The 18485-nt window shown below is 40.7% G+C and overlaps 1 protein-coding gene across 1 annotated transcript in view; it reads right to left on the reverse strand.

Annotated features, from left to right (window-relative positions):
- Positions 1–1060: 1060 nt before the first annotated feature.
- The window catches only part of LOC118422807 (2-oxoisovalerate dehydrogenase subunit beta, mitochondrial-like), a 32662-nt gene continuing 15237 nt past the window's right edge, over positions 1061–18485 (reverse strand). Inside the window, exons 8-10 of the mRNA XM_035830584.1 lie at positions 17895–17981; positions 12103–12249; positions 1061–2397 (exon numbers count right to left, since the gene is read on the reverse strand). Coding sequence (XP_035686477.1) covers positions 12109–12249; positions 17895–17981 — 228 coding nt within the window. The 3' untranslated portion in view covers positions 1061–2397; positions 12103–12108. The remainder of the gene's footprint in view (positions 2398–12102; positions 12250–17894; positions 17982–18485) is intronic.

Genomic DNA, 18485 nt, shown 5'->3' on the forward strand with positions numbered 1-18485 from the left:
GTCAGGGTCATGCCTCCTCGTAATTTAGAGCTCGCAGACTCGTCGTCCGATCGATTTTTGCCTAATGTGAGGGGGGTATAAGGAAAGCAATCTCAAGCTAAGATGGACATAATACAGACATAAAGGACTTAACTACCAGCCACATGAAGTCATGTTTATGTCATATGTTAGACATGTTTGGTCTGGTAAAAGTGCTGAAACAGATGAACAAACTAAGTTGAGATCAGAAAATGTTCAGACAGAAGGGAAAATGAGGCAAAGGCCGCGGCCACGCAGATTCAACTTTCTGGTTATCTTTTAAAAAACCTGGTATGATAGCCAGAGTCCTCACACTGCATTCGCATTCAAACCCTTTCTCATCAAACATTAGGTACTTAATAGTTAATGTGCATGGGTATTTACAATGAGGTCCCAAATGCAAAGGAGAATATTGTATACGTGAGTACACTGTTGACAAGTTATTTTTGGAACCGCATCTGTAAGCAACAACACCTAGAACATGATTCACCGGAATGTGAACTGGTCAGCAGTGCCCTGAGGAAGGTTATGGGAATGCCAGTTGAACAAAACGTGTTGTGTACAGATAATATTGTCCTTTCCATTTATTCATGTTTTGTAAATTTCTTTTAAACACGAGTCAAATAAATAAAAAATCCAAAACACGACTGTTGAATTTGTAGTCCCTTCCGGGGTGCATGTCTAGAATTTGAACCCATAACCCCCGGGTCTAAAATCCATTGCCAAGACCAATCGCGCTGCGACTTTTGGGTTAGGAAGTTTTGGCTTTTCACTTGAACAAATTCCTTAAAGAAGAAGACAAGCCACCTGCAGCATTTGCAAGACATGAAATAAGAACTCCGCTGCCATCAGCGTAAGGAATTTTCAAGAAGCCAGCAAGGATCAAGAATGCAGTAACCATAGTTCAAGTAGAAAGCAGACATTTGCGAGCAAATGCTGGAAGATTCCCCCTCTTCATCGTATTAATGTTGTTTTAGGGAAATTTGTGTTATAAATGACACAAAGAATTTCCATAGCAAAGAACTGAACGAAACAAATTGAATGAGATTTCACCATCAAATAGACTTTTATTCTATCAAGTTTTCCATGTAAAACTAAAATTTGTTCTTAATTCACACTATGCTATGTTTCATCAGTTCCTTTAGTTTGTACATGATTTACAGCAAGACATGATTGAAATACTGTGTGGTGTAACACTGTAATGTCTACAGAAGGATTTTTTTCTGTACCAACAATTATTCTAGGTACTATCTTTTGACCGTCTCAAATTTCTCCAATAAAAAGATCGGATGTTACACATTTTTCATATTGCCGCATGAAATCCAACTTATCTAAGACACTATCTGGCCCAAATTGTTCAGTATTCTAAGTTCTACACCTTCTGACTGTTTGATATTACCTACCTGTAATTTGAACAGTGAATCGGCTAATACACCAAAAATTAAGACAAATACTAATGATACACATTGTACAGTGTATGTCTCCTACTCACAACCAAAACATTTAAATAACCCGAAAGGCAAACTTTCTCAATGCAAAGAAAGCCTATTGCTTATGTTACAGACAACAGCAACAAAATGTTAGGAGTCATGCTAATTCCCCCCTTCAACTTGAGACTGCGACCATGCTGCTACTGAGTGATAAAATTTTTGGGAGATGCTCAACAAATTTCATACAGAACAAAATTTTAAAACTTTTCATTGCTTTGTTTTCTTGTAAATCATACTTTTACATAATATTCCAATCATTAAATAAAGGATCACTCAAATATAACTTTGGCTGCTGTGAGATCGCTGTCAAGTAGAAAGGGGGCCTTAGGACAGTAACTATTTTTAATAGATAAGACTATACATGTATTTTCATATTTTACCCCTTCCCATACAGACAAGTATACAGCCTTACAGGCATTTCAAAACTGGCAGATGTCAAACAGTGATAAAGTCTGAATTAGGAACGAGAAGTCAACATTCAACTTCAACATAAAACAAGCCACGCCAATTTAATTCAATGGTTCAATGGCCAAGCGAATTGACAGAGCGCTCAATGAATTTCATTGATAGAAAAACACAAATTCAGTTAAGAATGCAGCATTGACTAATGTGCAACAGTCGAGAGAGATACATTTTGTACCCCCTTACATGTAATTGGACACTCTTCAATTTCAGGTGAATTCAAATTTTCTGTTTTTGTCTTGTTGACCCGATAGTAAATTTTACTTAAAACTTCTGAGACCCAAGAAAATAAATTGGTGTGGATTTTCACAATAAAGACGGTGGTCCTACTGCATCTGGTGTACGATGGATGCTTTCTCCTCCTTCACATCATCAGGTCACCATCTCAAGATACCCCAAGATGCAGCCTCAAGACATGGATGCACACCTGAAAAAAGGTGAAAGAAAAAAAGAAATTAAGTTAAACTTATTTGTTCTCTTTCTGCATAACCAACAAAACCACCTTAAGGTGTAACACACCTGTTTTGAATGTATACTTAGGTACAAGCTGCGTAAGGTTGGACAGCGGGGTTTGATCCACTCAAACCAGAAAGGACCGTTACTCTTATTGATAAGTGTGATGGGTTCTTTAAGGTGCTTGAGGTCTGGCTTTCTTCAAAAGTTGTATCCACAACCAAGGAAATAAATAAGTGTGGCCAAATATAGACCATGGAGGCTTTGTGGTTTTTACCTTGACCTTGCATGTGTAAGGCCACACCACTTTATTTCCTTGCTTCTTTTATGAAGTAAACTAAGCAAGACATTGGAACAGAGGAGTCAGAGGACTTGGAGTGAAACCTGCATCTGGTGTACATGACACAGTCATTCTTCAACTATTTGAACTGTAAATTACACAGTCATGAATTGTACATCTGCTCCCTGATACAGTCTGTACCAAGGTACTGTACAGACATTCTCTTCACACTCTGTTTGCAGTTCACCATCATTCTCTTAAAACTGAGAACAAACATATCAAAGCTGCGTTCAAAAACATGAATTGCATCTGAACTTGGAGTTGGAGAGGATACGAGGTCTTCAAAATAGACTCCTGAGTACAAGAAAGTCAGGGTTGAGCAAGTTCAGACTAAACCAGTCAAGTTCATGTCCAATGTTGCACACATGTGCAGAATCTCACAAGTCCAGGCTCAGTCTCTGGTGTCAACAGCAACACTGATGGCCAGCTTGTGAAGATGATGTGTTACGCAGTTAAAGGCAGGCTCTACAGGCCTATACAGATATAGAAGCTGGGGTGTTACACCAAAGGGTGATTACACTGGCTATACAATATACATGTAAATGCTGGTGTGTTATGCCAAAGGGCAGCTATACTGGCTCTACAGAATGATACAGATACAGAGCTGGTAACGTTACGTTATGCTGAGGAACGGTTACACTGGCTATGCAGATAGAGAAGCTTGTATTACACCAAAGGGCATGTTCTACCAGCTTTATAGATACAGAAGTTGGTACCACTGAAGGGCAGTTACATTTAGTTACACATGTACATGTTTATACAATACCCGTACAGAAACTTGTGTGCCACAAACAAGGCGGTGCTGACGGCATGTGCCTTTTTAGTTCAGACTGGAAGGAGTTGTAAAATGCCACTTGGCAGAAAGGTGGCCCAGAATGTGCGCCGGAGCATTGGCTATTTAATGTTTTGTGGTGCAATCGTTATTGTGTAACTTTCTAAACAATTTTTGTGTGGACCACGAGCAATTCGAGTTGACGGAAGGGCAAGGGGCAAGCAGAATTACACAGGGGGCAAAGAGAATTGAGGGGGGGGGGGAATTGAGTTATAGGGAAAGTCCGTCGGCAAAGCTGAATGGGTCAGGGAAAAGCTGAATGAGTTGGGAGGGGGTGAAAATGTAAGTCTTCAATGTTGGAAAGAGATATTAACAGTGCACTTCTTTTACTGGTATAAACTTAACAGTGTAGAGAGTTAAGTGCTTACTAGTTGTTTCACTATGATAACCGATAAAGGTCAAGTTGAAATCCTTTTAACAGTTGAGTCCAATTTCCTGTTTGCTCCCATGGATTTGACCTTGGGAGAACGACCTCTAACGGCAGATGTTCCGCCTGCGGTGGGAAGAATTTCCAGGCCGTGACCGCCTCGCGCCGGGTTGTACAATGTACATAAAACAAATACTTTGTCTGTGTACCGATCCAACTTCGTCATTCTCACTTTGTAAGGCCACACCTCTAACATTAGATTTAGAAGATGGGACGTACATCGCGATGTTAACAATGTCAATGTCAATGAACCGCATTGCAGCTGAGGATACAAGACCGGAGGAAAATATGTACATCTACCAAATAGCAGGTCCTCAAGCAACTGGATTTGATTTTACAAATTTCTAAATCTTCTTCGATGAGTCAGCAATGATTGACATGTCAGGGTCAGAGGTCACCACTAATCGATCAGTAGACTAGGGAGAAGAGGGAGTACTGGACGCCTTTAAGGTGTTAGCATGAAAGTTCATCTATGTTGGTAAATGACATTGAGAAAAAGACTAAACTTTACTTAACCAACACCAAGTTTAATTGGGACTTACCCCAAATTTTCAGCCAACTGTCTTGTTCACGGAATGGACCCGTCTGCTGTAGCTTCCGGACGTGACGTCAGGGACACACGACTGCAGCAAAGGTTCGTAAATGCCAGATAACCTGTGTCGCCCCCTGTGTCTTGAAAAAGTCAAAATCCTTGACTCAGAGCTGGTATTCTTTGAGTGAAGGAGGCTGTGTATATTCGCGCCCACCGTCCATCGCTGAACAGAGACGGGGGGCAACACAGGTTACCGGTATCTGGCATTTACAACCCTTTGCTGTAGTCGTGTGCCTGAGCCTACTGTCCTATCAACCAAAAACAGACTATGGGACATCCCCTTTTAAAGGTCATTTAAGGTGATGGGGACGGTAGGTGACCATCAGTGACAAATGAGACCTGTCAGCTCTTATTCACGCTCCTGTCACATCAAATACAAATAAATTATGTGTCTGGCTCTAGTCTTCTGGGACCTTAGGAACAAACTCACACTAAAGAAGACACTACAGGTTATTTCAGGTGAAAGGATACAGGTCATTTCAGGTGAAAGTCAGGTTTATAGCGCTCCCACTGTGGATGACTAACACTGATAAATGACCTGTTAGCTCAATTGTCGTTATTTACACCAAGGTCAAATGCTAAAAATGTGAATGTTTTTAGTCTTCTTGTTGGGGTTCTGACCTTAAGAATGGACTTAAACTAAAGAAGATGGCCAGGTGATTTCACCTGTTTAAAGGTGAAGTATTTTCCCATCACACCAGGGCTGTCTCTAGTCTGTGTAACACAAACTTCACTGTCCGGGCCATGACTGGCATCCTCCTTGCTAGGGGGCCCAGCAAATGTTGGGCAAGCATAATTTATTCAGTCCACAGTCCCTTAGTCCCAGGACCCAAATTTGCTGGTTGGGACAGACAAAAACTTAAACTAGTAGGCATGCAATTGATAGATATACATTTGCGTAAACTTGAAATGAAAGATTTAACAATGACAAGTAACAGTATGGGCTTCCTAACAATGAGAGGAATGAAGAAAAAAGTAAAGCTGGAGACAGCCCAGAACCAAGTACACACCAAAATCAGACAACCTGGATGAAATCCCCTCACCCTCGTGCCCAATCCCTCAACTTAAAGAGATTGACACACCGCAGTTTATTTCGGGTTTCAATTGGAGGCCCTCAAAACCCTTTCATCACTCTTTTGTCGCCCACTACCTGGCCATGGACCACGGTCGCGGAAGAACTGGGGTGTGCGCTATTAATGAGGTTGGCACTCATACAAAGAAAAGGAAGAAGGCTCTTTTATGGACAGTTCCTTGAACCCTTGAATTTATGGTCTGCCTTCACCTTCATGCTACAGATGGTATATTTGTACTTACTGAAGTTGGCGTGCAGAGTAACCTTGGCCAACGAACAAACTGACAAACCATACTTTTGGCTCAATCAATTTGGTTCTTTGACAACTCACAGTTGGAGATAATAATTAATAAATTATGATTTGAGGAAGAGGTCATGATGACCAGTGCAATGGCCAAGAGTACAAGTGGAGCAGCCCCCTGCTGTAGCGATTGCACAAAGTTGAGAGGCCCAGGGCTGCTGAAATGGAGATGGGCACCGCCCTATGTGCCACTTGGACTTTGACATGATTTATCAGGATGTAAGTTAACAGGGGCGGAGAGAAAAACTGAAGAAACCGTGTGCAAGACACAGTGACTTGGCTATAAAGATGTCTTGTGATATGTGAGCGCGTCAGTTTTCATCCGAATCCAATGAAACAAAAGATTTGTACCCATGTGGGAAATCTTACAAATAAGCTACAAAATGAGCAAATACATGACTGTATATTGTAAAGAATATCAGAAACTCACTCACACACTGACTCACTATCCATAGTTTGATTCAGAAACATCAGAAAATACCTACTTTATGATATAATGTCACAAACTGCCTCTATTCCTATCAGTATCACAAAACACATTATCTTCCAGTACAACATGTTTGCCCCATGGGTTAGAGGCTGGGATGTACCAAAAGGAATCTTAATTCAACTTCAAATGGCAACCTTTCCTGACATTTTTTTTTCTTTCACCATAGATGGAAGTGTTAAAAATCATATAAAATGTATGTCAAGAACATGTGTCATGATATAAACTTATGTAACACCACGTCAGCATCACACTTGGCTCAAACCTGTCTTTATTGAATACGAAAGTGGTGCAATTTACAGTCTGACCCTTGCAAACATCGTATATACAAGACAGATGTGCAAGTTTGCGATAAATCAATTCAGCTGACAACAGATTCCTGCCAAAAGTGGAAGAAGACCAATGTCAACCTGAGGGTCAACGATTCAGTCAATTATTCTCTCTGTAGCTTTTCCAAGAGGAGCATTACGGAAAATGAGATAAGTGTCACCACTTTGAGTTAAGAGGGGGATCTTAATGTACTACATCTTGTGTTGGCGTTCTTGTAAATTAGCTAAACAAGTTGCATAATAGAGGAAGTTTTTCAAATTGTCACTTTGAACTTGAAATTGGTTCCACTTGTAGAACTGGCTGTGATCCAAGTCTGGTGTTGCCTAAGAACACTCCTTTTTTTTTGCTCAGTGCAAGACCACATGGGCCACTGCTGGGCATCAAACTTGAACGCTCAGCAGGGCTCAAAATATTGGGTGTTTGTGCACCCAGGTGCACCTAAAATTGGAACTGTGCACCCAATTTTTTTCTGTGGGTGCACTGGTGCACCCACAGTGGCAATGAATTTTTCTACAAAGATGTACTGTAGCATATTGAAATTGCATAATTGTAATTTTACAATGGTATCCCATTTACAACTTTTCTCTTTGCTTTCTTTTCTTGATCTGGACCAGTTTTCTTAGTTATGAACAAAAGAAAGTACTGCCGGTAGTTTTTTCCGACATTCTACTACACTATATGCACCCAAAAATTTTTTGGTGCACCCAATTTTTATGTTGGGTGCACCAGTTCACCTAATCCCCAAAATTAATTTAGAGCCCTGCTCACTGTAGCTGCATCACCCTATCTGTTCTTCCTAATCTTAGGGCCCAGTGACATACATTTACCAAAATGATGATTCCATGCAAAACTGTATATCACTCTTTCTATTGCCACTGAGAAATAAGAACATGTTGCATAACAAATTTTATGTTTTCAGCATCAAAATGTCAGATCCGTAAATCCCTTGCTAAAAGATGCCCAATAGGTAAGGCGAGGGTAAGCAGGTTTATGCCAAGGTTAGTCAGGTAACTTGAAACATCAACAGGACTCGAAATACTGTTTTCTGCATATCTACACTAGTACAGGTAACATTGGAAATTTCCTGCACCAGACAAATTTTACCTGCACCACTCTGAATTTAGGAAGTATGGATCATACTAAAATTGTTCAGGAACCATTGCTATTTTTTTCTTTTATACAGTAGAAGCCAGTTAATTGCACACTGGATTAACGCACACTTCTGTGAACTGCACGGAATCCCCAAATCCCAAAACAGTGCGGTGCTGCTAGATAACTTCGCATTATTGCACCATCCGGATAATTGCACAAAAATTACTTGCAAATAGGCCATGAAATTAAGCGGCTTCTACTGTACTTAATAGGTGGTAACAGTCTAACAGCTAATAACAATCCACATACACCTGCATAATAGGACATTTTGTATAAAACCCAGTACATGGACCAGTGCAGGTTAGGTGCAGGTAGACACCAGAAATACCTGCACAGCTCTAATTTTACCTGCACTAACTTGCATAAGCAGGTGGTATTTCGAGCCCTGATCAAGTTTTTTTAGGCCTTAAGATTAATAGATGAAATAACACAACTTATCAATTCTATTTTATAGGCTTGTCTGCAGGTTGAGACATGGCAGTTGGCATTTAGAACCATTAAGACACAGACAAAAGTTCCCGAAACCTTCACCTTAGGTACAGGACAGCAGTGGACCATTTTGCCAAGGTTACATTTTTACACCACATGGAAACCACAGAGTTCACACGGGAAGGCCAAGTACAAAATGTATACGTATGTGGCATTTTATTTTTGGTGAAAGGAAGAGACAGTTTAGCTAGCTAATCTCCCACTGGTCGTGACAGGGAAGACAGACAGTCTGTATTTATAGGTACATTTTACCGAGAAGCTAACCTTAGGCTACCTCTAGTACAGGGCTCTAGCCAGCGTCCGTTTTTCCGTCAATTGACGGAAATGTGCTGCGTCTGACGGAAAAATTTTAAAACCAATCCGTCAACCTTGACAGACAAAAATCCTTGGTGGAAGCTACAGGCGGCTTGGGGACGCTGTCCACGGCCGTAAAAGCCACACACTGTTTGTTTTGCTATTGTTATGATTGTTGACAATGTGTGTCGGCGCCCTTTCGCATACGATAATCTCATTAAAACCCGTTTTTCAAGGTCTCAGTTCAGTCCTTTTCACGACGATTGTAATTGGCTGACGGAAAAAATTTTCGAGCTGGCTAAAGCCCTGCTCTAGTATAATGAACAGTACTTAGAGGACCATGGTTTAACGCCATGTCCTAAGCTCTAGTACAAGGAACAGTACTTAACAGGACCATGGTTTAACGCCATGTCCTAAGCTCTAGTACAAGGAACAGTACATAATAGTACCATGCTTTAACGCCATGTCCTAAGCTTTAGTACAAGGAACAGTATTTAACAGTACCATGGTTTAACGCCATGTCCTAAGCTCTAGTACAAGGAACAGTACTTAACAGGACCATGGTTTAACGCCATGTCCTAAGCTCTAGTACAAGGAACAGTACATAATAGTACCATGCTTTAACGCCATGTCCTAAGCTCTAGTACAAGGAACAGTACATAATAGTACCATGCTTTAACGCCATGTCCTAAGCTCTAGTACAAGGAACAGTATTTAACAGGACCATGGTTTAACGCCATGCCTTAAGGACTGTAACCCTTTCCAGTACGGTGCATGTCGGGTGACTGACATCAGCCAAGATTTTAACTCCCAACCTTTCGATCCTGAAGTAGACTAGAAAATGTAGATTGGACTCTGACATTTTAAAAGTTTATGGAGAAATCAAAATAATCAAAATCATACCAGGATTTCATCTAGTAGAAAACTACTGTAACATCTCTTCCAACGCAATTGCCCCAAGAAAATGATTCTGAAAAAAAGGAAAATAACTACGAAAACTTGTTGTTACTGTAAATTCATTAATTTATCTTCATCAGAACTTTCTTTCCAAGTAGGAAGAGAAAGAAGCGTTTGGCTGTGCTTAAGATTTCCCGTTGAAACAATCCTGTAGTGCAGTAGTCAAGCGATGAAAGTTAACATTTACAGTGTCATATACATGTATGCGGTGGACAGATGACCACCATTGCAGACAATCGTGCAAATCAAGTCGTAGCAAACATTCACTTTCTTTCCAGTTGATCTGTCTCTCACTTCCACACAGTTGTAAGTTTTGTGGCCGCACTGCTGCCCCTGCACTGAACCCGCAGTAGGCATGGAAGCCAGCCAAGAACCACAATTTTTCCCCTTATCACTCCCTTGTGCGAGAGGAGAGATTCTGGCGGAAACATCTCCGTGAAGATCAGGGGTTACTGGGCTACCTACATGTCAAGCACATCAAACACAGATGGAGCCTGCGGACGGCGGTCACTCAGGGTTCGGCCAGATGTGCGGAAAAAGAGCCGCATCTCGTAAATTTCGCTCTCGCGATGAAAAGATACACGTGACCTGAAGCTTCGGAACATGTCACTGTCCTCAAAGCATAATCCTTCTTAATTATACAGCCTGGAAGCAGGACATGTCTTAAGAAGAGCAGATGGCTGATTCTGAAAAACTATTAAGAGATATGGTGCATACTTTATATTTGAACTAAATTGAAGTTGCTGCACGGATAAGTTGGAAAAGGATGGTCAAATTTGTAGAGACAAAGCCACCGGGGAACAATAGCATCTCAACAAGCAAATTCCTTCTTAATTACACAGCCTGTAACCAGGGCTTGTCTGAAGGAGAGCTGATAGCCGATGCTGAGACACTATCAAAACAATGGGTGCATACTTAATTTGAGACTATTGCAGAGAATCAGATGATTAGAAAAGTATGGCCAACTTTGCAGAGACAATGCAATGCGGAGAACAACAGCATCTTTACAAATTTAAGCAAGGATATTGTATAGAAGTCCTGGATGTTATAAAAATCATTAGGAGGAAAGAAGAGAAAATATCATTAATTATGTTTCCCGAAGGAGAAACATATAGCATCTCTACAGATATTTGCATATTCCAACCAGACCAATCAAAACTCAGAAAAAATGGAAGATTTATTATATATAATAACATGAAGTCTACGTTTCCAGCTTTTTGATTGGCTAAAATCTGACTTTCTTGGGGATACGTCGGAAGTGAACCTATCAACGCACAGGACACAAAATGGAACTCGGCATCGTTTTCATTATGGCAGCGAAAATCTCGGGCGTCAGCCAATCGGCCATGCCTTCAAGCAAACCAAGCAGGCGCTCTAGGAAGAAGTTGCCCGCTATGGAACGAACGAGATCACTAACTTTTCACACAAAAACATTTATTTTCAGAAAATTGGACATGGAATCTTGGAAATTATGAACGGACGTGTTGCAATACATCTGTATACCTGTTAAAAGCCCCTGAATGTAGTTATACGCCTAGTGGCTGAATCGTCAGAGTATCTGACACGTATGCTTTTGTTGCTGGATCGACCTGGGTTCGAATCCGAAGAGGTACACTTTTTTCAGTTGTCTTTTCTTAAAACTTTTGAAACATACATTTGATATAAGAATACTTTTGTTTTGCGACTGCAACATCAAACCCCGCATTTCGGACTTTTTTGTTCTGCATTTTTTGGTAAAGAAACAGAGCTTGCTTGTGAATGTACAGTTTGTACCACAGTAGTAATCAGTGCCGCGGGAAGAGGGAGGGGGGTGATGGGGGTGGATTCGCAAAATCAAAAAGTTGCTACAATGAAAATTTAGCGGCCGACTAGTGACCGCTAAAACCGCCGGGAAACATTATGCATTTTCACGAAAATGTTGCCTCTCTAGTTTGAATTTATCTTGGTCAAAATTTGTTCAAGATGAGTGGAGTAGGGATGCGCATTTTGTAATTTGAATTTTGTAATTTGTAATTTGATTTTTTATATTTCAGTCCCACAGATGTATCTCAGATTGGAGTGTGTACTTTAAACAAGAAAATACGGTAGTTCCAGCAAGTGGTTGCCTCTTTGCTCCTAATCACTCCCTAAGCAAGGTTGGTGCTGGGCTGGGAGTAGCCTAGAATCCATCCCATTCTAAATCCAGTTCATTCCTCTGATCGCATCCAAGTATAATGGTCCTGAATCTTAAAAAATTTCTGGTCCACTTGGGCATTCAACGCGGTAACTTCAACGACCAACTCCCAACCACGGATGACCTCGCACACGACTAACTCCAAATCATAGTCTGAAGAGGCCATGGTTGGCTACATGCATGTGTAACATGTAACTAGAATACAAGTTAACAAACAAACTGCTTTGTAGTACTTTATGTTAATAGTTGATGAGTTTTTTGACGGCCTCGAAGCACCGCCACTTGTCCGGCATGTAGAAGGGTTCGAAGATGTGTGGGAACGGCGTGTCGTACCCGCAGACCCGCTCTACTGGCGCCTCCAGGTGTAGGAAACACTCGCTCTGATGCAGGAGTAAAGGGTGGAGACAACAAAAACAGTTACATTTACATAGGTATGTTGTTTATGAAGGTTGTATTTAAGAGTCATTGCAGGAGAAAACCATTCAGAGGTCGGAAGATGGGGGTCGGCCAAATCAACTCAAACTTTTTATGTGTGATAGGTATGGGGAACTATGAACAGCCATATGATTAAAACCCTCCAGCTATTTTTCGTTATGGCGTTCTGGGGCCCCCTCTGAGACCCTCCAAAATCAAACTATTGATGACTGAAAATTACTGAAATCGCGATGGCTATTCTGATACTTCTGATTAAGATATGACAAAAAGTTTTATATTCCCATATTTCATGTCTTCTTAAGTTTTACTGACAAAAATTTGAAGATGAAGTATTGAAATTAAGAGGATGTTACAGGGGGTTGCCAGAACCAATGAAAACACGATTTTCAACTCTCTGAATTTCTGTGATATTTAAGGGGCTTGTTCTCCGACAACCAGCAATTTAAATGAATGGTTTTACCTTTACTGTAGAGAGGAATATCTACTTATTGAAAATCAAGCGTCGTCTAATTGGGCCATGTATACCACGAGCCGTGAGCGGGGGGTCTTTATGGGGATTTTCCAGGTTTTTGACTATGTTAAAACAGGTAATAACTGCTCACTATGGGCTAATGGACGGCAACTTTTTGGTGTCCCTGTGTAGGATCACTGCTTAATTGTCAAAAATGCTTCAACTAATTGCAAGTAATTATTGGGGCTCTGTATGGGGGATATAAGGCTACTTGAAAATGAATTATGCTGGTTTTACCCACATTTGTTGCTCTGTAAGTGCTCAATATGGGGTAAGTTCTGTCATTTATTTGTGTCTCTGTATAGGAACAATTTTTAACCGTCAAAAGAAGCTATAACTACATGTAATTACTGCTATTCATTTGGGCTCTGTATGGGGCATATAAGGATATGTGAAATGAAATTAAGCTGCTTTTACACATCTAAGTATCTCTAAGACGTCAATTAGTATAAGTCCCTTACAAAGTGTGCTTTCCCCATGTGATACATAATGAAAAAGGATCTACATGGGGGTTATCAGTATACTCCACATACTATTTACTGCACTGCAGGCCACATGAATGACCGCATACTATGATAGGCAATCTACAACATAGAAACATGACCCTAACAAAGAATTTTAGCTATTACCAAATAGGATGTGTAAAAGTATACCAATGGTTTGTTAGTATGCCTGACTGCTCATTTATTCATCACCATAAGGACAGACTAGAAACATTAAGTCTATGAGAAACCTACATATAGAACCCTATTACAATCATACAGTCTGCAAAATACACAAACGCACTGCTGAAATTCATATTCACAAATGCACACATTCAGTTTTCTTGGACTAGTACAATAAGCTGGATCTGATGTAATTTTTTACCTGCAAAGGGTAAGAGATTACAATTGTGGCTAGGCCTAAAAATTCACATATTTGAAACAGAGTTTCTATACAGTTGTAAAAATCATGTTACAAAACTTTGTCAAATTACAAAAAAAATTAACACATCTACATGTGGATAGGATGTTCTGTAATGCCTGTATGACTTTCCTTGTCGTAGAACCTGTAATGGGTAGATGGAAATGATCTGTTATGCACTTCAGTTGCTTTAGCTTTATTGATTTGAGACCTTTGGTTTTAGCCAGTTTGCACAAGTTTATGTCTTCAAACATGACAAGATGACTGCAGTCAATACTTAGAATTAAAGTATACACTGTCTTTCGCAGCGCCTGCATGCCACTCGCTTTCCTCATCCATCGCTTCCATATCAGTGACCACAGATTCTGTGCTTTCTTGCTGTCTTTGTGCTGCTGAAAGTTTGTAATAGCTTGTAATCTGCTTGGCTGTGTGCCACTCGCTGGGCTGGAACAACCGCTTACCATCAGATTCCCTAAGGGTGCACATCTCGTGGGCCACTTGCACAGCACCAGCTTTCTGCCCAGACGTAGCCCCCGATTGAAAATGTCAGTCAGATAGGCCTAAGTTTTCATCTTGTCTGACATCCGTTGGCCGCATTTCCTCGTTCGGATTGCCTAGCCTTCATTGACAACTTGGTAGGACGCCCAATCCGGATTCTTCTCCTTGTGACTGTGAGGATAGGCCAGGGCCATGAGTAGGGCTGGATACCGGTACAATACCGGTTTTCCTCATTGCACCGGTCCAGAAAAACCGGACCTGAACAAAATCGATGGACCGGATGTTGGACCGATTGAAAAATGAACTAATTATATGAGCTGGCATCCACACGTTTTCGGGGTTATCGGTCGAGGCCAATAACAAGAGCGAAGCAGAGTACACTCTATAGTAATTTTACCAACTTTTACAGTCACTCGTACAGAGGTAGTTAGCCTTGTAGGATTTTTAAAACACCAGTGGGAGTCGAATACTACACAATACAGATTTTTTCAGCAAAATGGACCATTGTTTTGCGTATCATCCATTCACAAGTTCTCACATAATGAATCAGGTTCAGGACTGGACCTGGACCTGATCCTCTGGACCTGAGCCGGACCTGGACCTGAATTTTCTGTACTGGTACCCACCCCTAGCCATGAGCTATTGCAGTCACAGCTTGAGCCCACTGCTTGCTCTGTTGTACAATGTATGTAACGTTGGACTCCCACTCCAGTTCTTTAAAGTGTTCTCCAACGTCTTCTAGCTTGTTGGCTGAGCTGAAGGCTGTCACATATCCTGGCTCAGGGCAGCAGAACAACGCTGACTTTGACCAACTGCCGATGTTGTGATGTAACTTGTGACTGTGGGGTACCAAACGATGATGTGTCAGGGTTGGAAGGTCATGTATCTGTGGCACTGTGGCAAAGTTCACTACTTCTCCACCCCAACACCAAAGGCTCTCCAGACTCGTACTAGTATGTCTCAATCAGTTGCAAACAAGAAATTGTTCTATGCCTTGACACCTTCCCATTTTTGCCTTGCACTGCTCTTAGTTTGCTTCACCTGTTTGTGCCACCGCAATTCTACAGTCCTCTATGCCTCCGTGGGACTCCGACGCTTCTTTCATGTCTTCAACGGTCAAGACATCATGTTTTTCATTGACGTACCGTCTTATGAGTCTTCATTGATGCTATCTTGCGGTCACAAATGTCCTTGCCTCCTGAGGGTCTGAGAAGTCTAAGCGCAGAACTGATATGCTAGTTTTCTGACCGATAGCTGGCAGAGACAACATCAGCAGAGAACAGTGATAGCACCCTGCAATTTCTCAAAAACACTTTTATTAGTAAAAGATTCTCGGACTTGACGGTCTCAAGTACACTTTGCAGAATAGCACAGACAGCTGACCAGTCCTGTCGGCAGTTGTTGAAAATGTGGACAAAACACTCCACATCATACTTGCCTTCATCGCCCGTCGTAATTACTGCAGCCATTGGGATCCATGACTCTATACTATGAAGAACATGGGACTTTTAATTCGATGGCTCTTAATTTATAATTCCCCAACCCACCTATCTCACATGCAAAGTATGCGCAGAAGATTGCTGACCGAGTTCTTCTCGCTTCTGCCAGAGTTCTGATGCAATGACGGTTAGAGTATATCATGTACGTGGAGACCTGATAACCCCCATGCAGAGCCTCTTTTATTAAGTACCACATGGTAAATACATAATCATTATGATTCTGTAAGTACTATGTACTATTTGAGGACGTACAGAGCAACAAATGTGGGTAAAACCAACATAATTCATTTTCAAGTAGCCTTATATCCCCCATACAGAGCCCCAATAATTACTTGCAATTAGTTGAAGCATTTTTGACAATTAAGCAGTGATCCTACACAGGGACACCAAAAAGTTGCCGTCCATTAGCCCATAGTGAGCAGTTATTACCTGTTTTAACATAGTCAAAAACCTGGAAAATCCCCATAAAGACCCCCCGCTCACGGCTCGTGGTATACATGGCCCAATTAGACGACGCTTGATTTTCAATTAGTAGATATTCCTCTCTACAGTAAAGGTAAAACCATTCATTTAAATTGCTGGTTGTCGGAGAACAAGCCCCTTAAATATCACAGAAATTCAGAGAGTTGAAAATCGTGTTTTCATTGGTTCTGGCAACCCCCTGTAACACCCTCTTAATTTCAATACTTCATCTTCAAATTTTTGTCAGTAAAACTTAAGAAGACATGAAATATGGGAATATAAAACTTTTTGTCATATCTTAATCAGAAGTATCAGAATAGCCATCGCGATTTCAGTAATTTTCAGTCATCAATAGTTTGATTTTGGAGGGTCTCAGAGGGGGCCCCAGAACGCCATAACGAAAAATAGCTGGAGGGTTTTAATCATATGGCTGTTCATAGTTCCCCATACCTATCACACATAAAAAGTTTGAGTTGATTTGGCCGACCCCCATCTTCCGACCTCTGCCTGGTTTTGCCTGGTTTTCTCCTGCAATGACTCTTAAACACTGTACTATGAAAGACAGCGGGACATTGACTTTGCTTTAGGCCACAGCAAGTAAATTTTATGGATGACATCCTCTTCAGACTACAAAAATAATGAGATAGGGCGAAAAAAAACAAGATGGGTGAAAAAAAACAAGATGGCTAAATTTTCAATATAGACACCATAAACGTTGTAACAAGAGTTAGAGTGTTAAAACATGGTAGCACTGACAACAAATCATTCATTCCTGTATTCAAGAAGTGAACTAGTGAAGTAAAAGGGACACTAGTGTGGTAGAATGGTATTACTTTACAAAGTTGGCAACCACACTCATGACTTCCATAGCGGTGCCACTTTTATAAGTACAGTCATGGCTACCTGGCTAATGTCACTTCTACAAGTACAATCATTAGGCTACAATACAACATACAACCCATTTGGGCACTTTTTTTCGTCATGCTGACCATCTCCGAAGAAGAAAAAAATTCTTGTTTTTTTTCTGAAATCAGGCGAAAATTAATGCGCGCGCGGATGTCATCCATAAAATTTACTTGCTGTGGCCTTATATTAGTATAATGAGTCGACTTTCAGATCATATTTTTTTAATGTATAACATCATGATGTTTGCCCATTCAGTGAATAAATGCGCATGACCTTTACAGCTGACTGCATGCCTCTGTGAATCGGCTGCAATTTTGCATGACCCCCACATCAAGGTTAGACAATAAAAAGTTATGCATTCAAGTATCAGAGTAACCAGCCTGGGACTGTTCAAAAATTCGTGTTTTCCCAGAACTATGATAGTGTGGAATTTGTTCTCACCAGGACTGTATCTTCACTGTATAGTTTTAAAGGTGGAGACAGCAGAAACAATCAGGCGGGTTCTTTTGTGAAGGTTAGGCCTCAAGGAATGAATGAGGTTTCTTCATTCAATATGTAGAACCAAAGTCAGGCAGGTAGGAAGACTCTGATCCAATCTCAATCATTCCCTAAAACTTTGTGAAGTTCAAAACATGGCCCTTAGCATATATTAGTCATAAACATCAAGAACATCTTTGCTTGCTTGATTGATTGACTGATTAAAATTTAAATGATAAATAGATTGGTTGGTTGACTAATTGTTTGACTAATCTTGCTAATTTTTTCACTAATTGATTAATCAATTGATTGACTAATAGAATTGTAGACTTACCTGTACAGTAGAGGCTACCTCAGCAGCGAAGCCCCCAGTAAGAGGTGCCTCATGCGCCACCAGGAGCCTGCCTGTTTTATTCACAGACTAGAAGAAAAAAAGAGAAATTCAATTAAATCCATCCTAGCTCTACTAAAAAAAATGATCAAGTTTGATAAGTGCGGTGGGTTCTTTAACATGCTCAAAGTATGGCTATCCGCAAACACAGGACTTACAAGTTACATTCAAACTGAGGCATACATAAAAAACTAATCTTCATGTTAGAAGAAAGTTTAGCATTGTACTACATGTATGTTTGCCACCAACACGGATAAGATGACACGATAAACACAAACCTTTTTTTTTTTTACTTAATGATCACCACACAACAAGACCTGAAGGTCATTTCAAGGTGTGACCCGAAGGACACTCCAAGGTTACGGGTTAACGCAAGGTTACCAGTTTACGTGCAGGACCAGTTTACGGTCAGTTATGGGCAGGTGCAGACTTCGAGGTGAATTGTGAAAAAGAAAATTCTCTTCAGTAGGCAAGGAGTACGTCTTTAGTATCTATGGACATATATCTTATTTATGATATATGTTTGCATCCAGC

Source organism: Branchiostoma floridae, chromosome 9, assembly GCF_000003815.2.
Source record: "Branchiostoma floridae strain S238N-H82 chromosome 9, Bfl_VNyyK, whole genome shotgun sequence".
Taxonomy (NCBI): Eukaryota; Metazoa; Chordata; class Leptocardii; order Amphioxiformes; family Branchiostomatidae; genus Branchiostoma; species Branchiostoma floridae.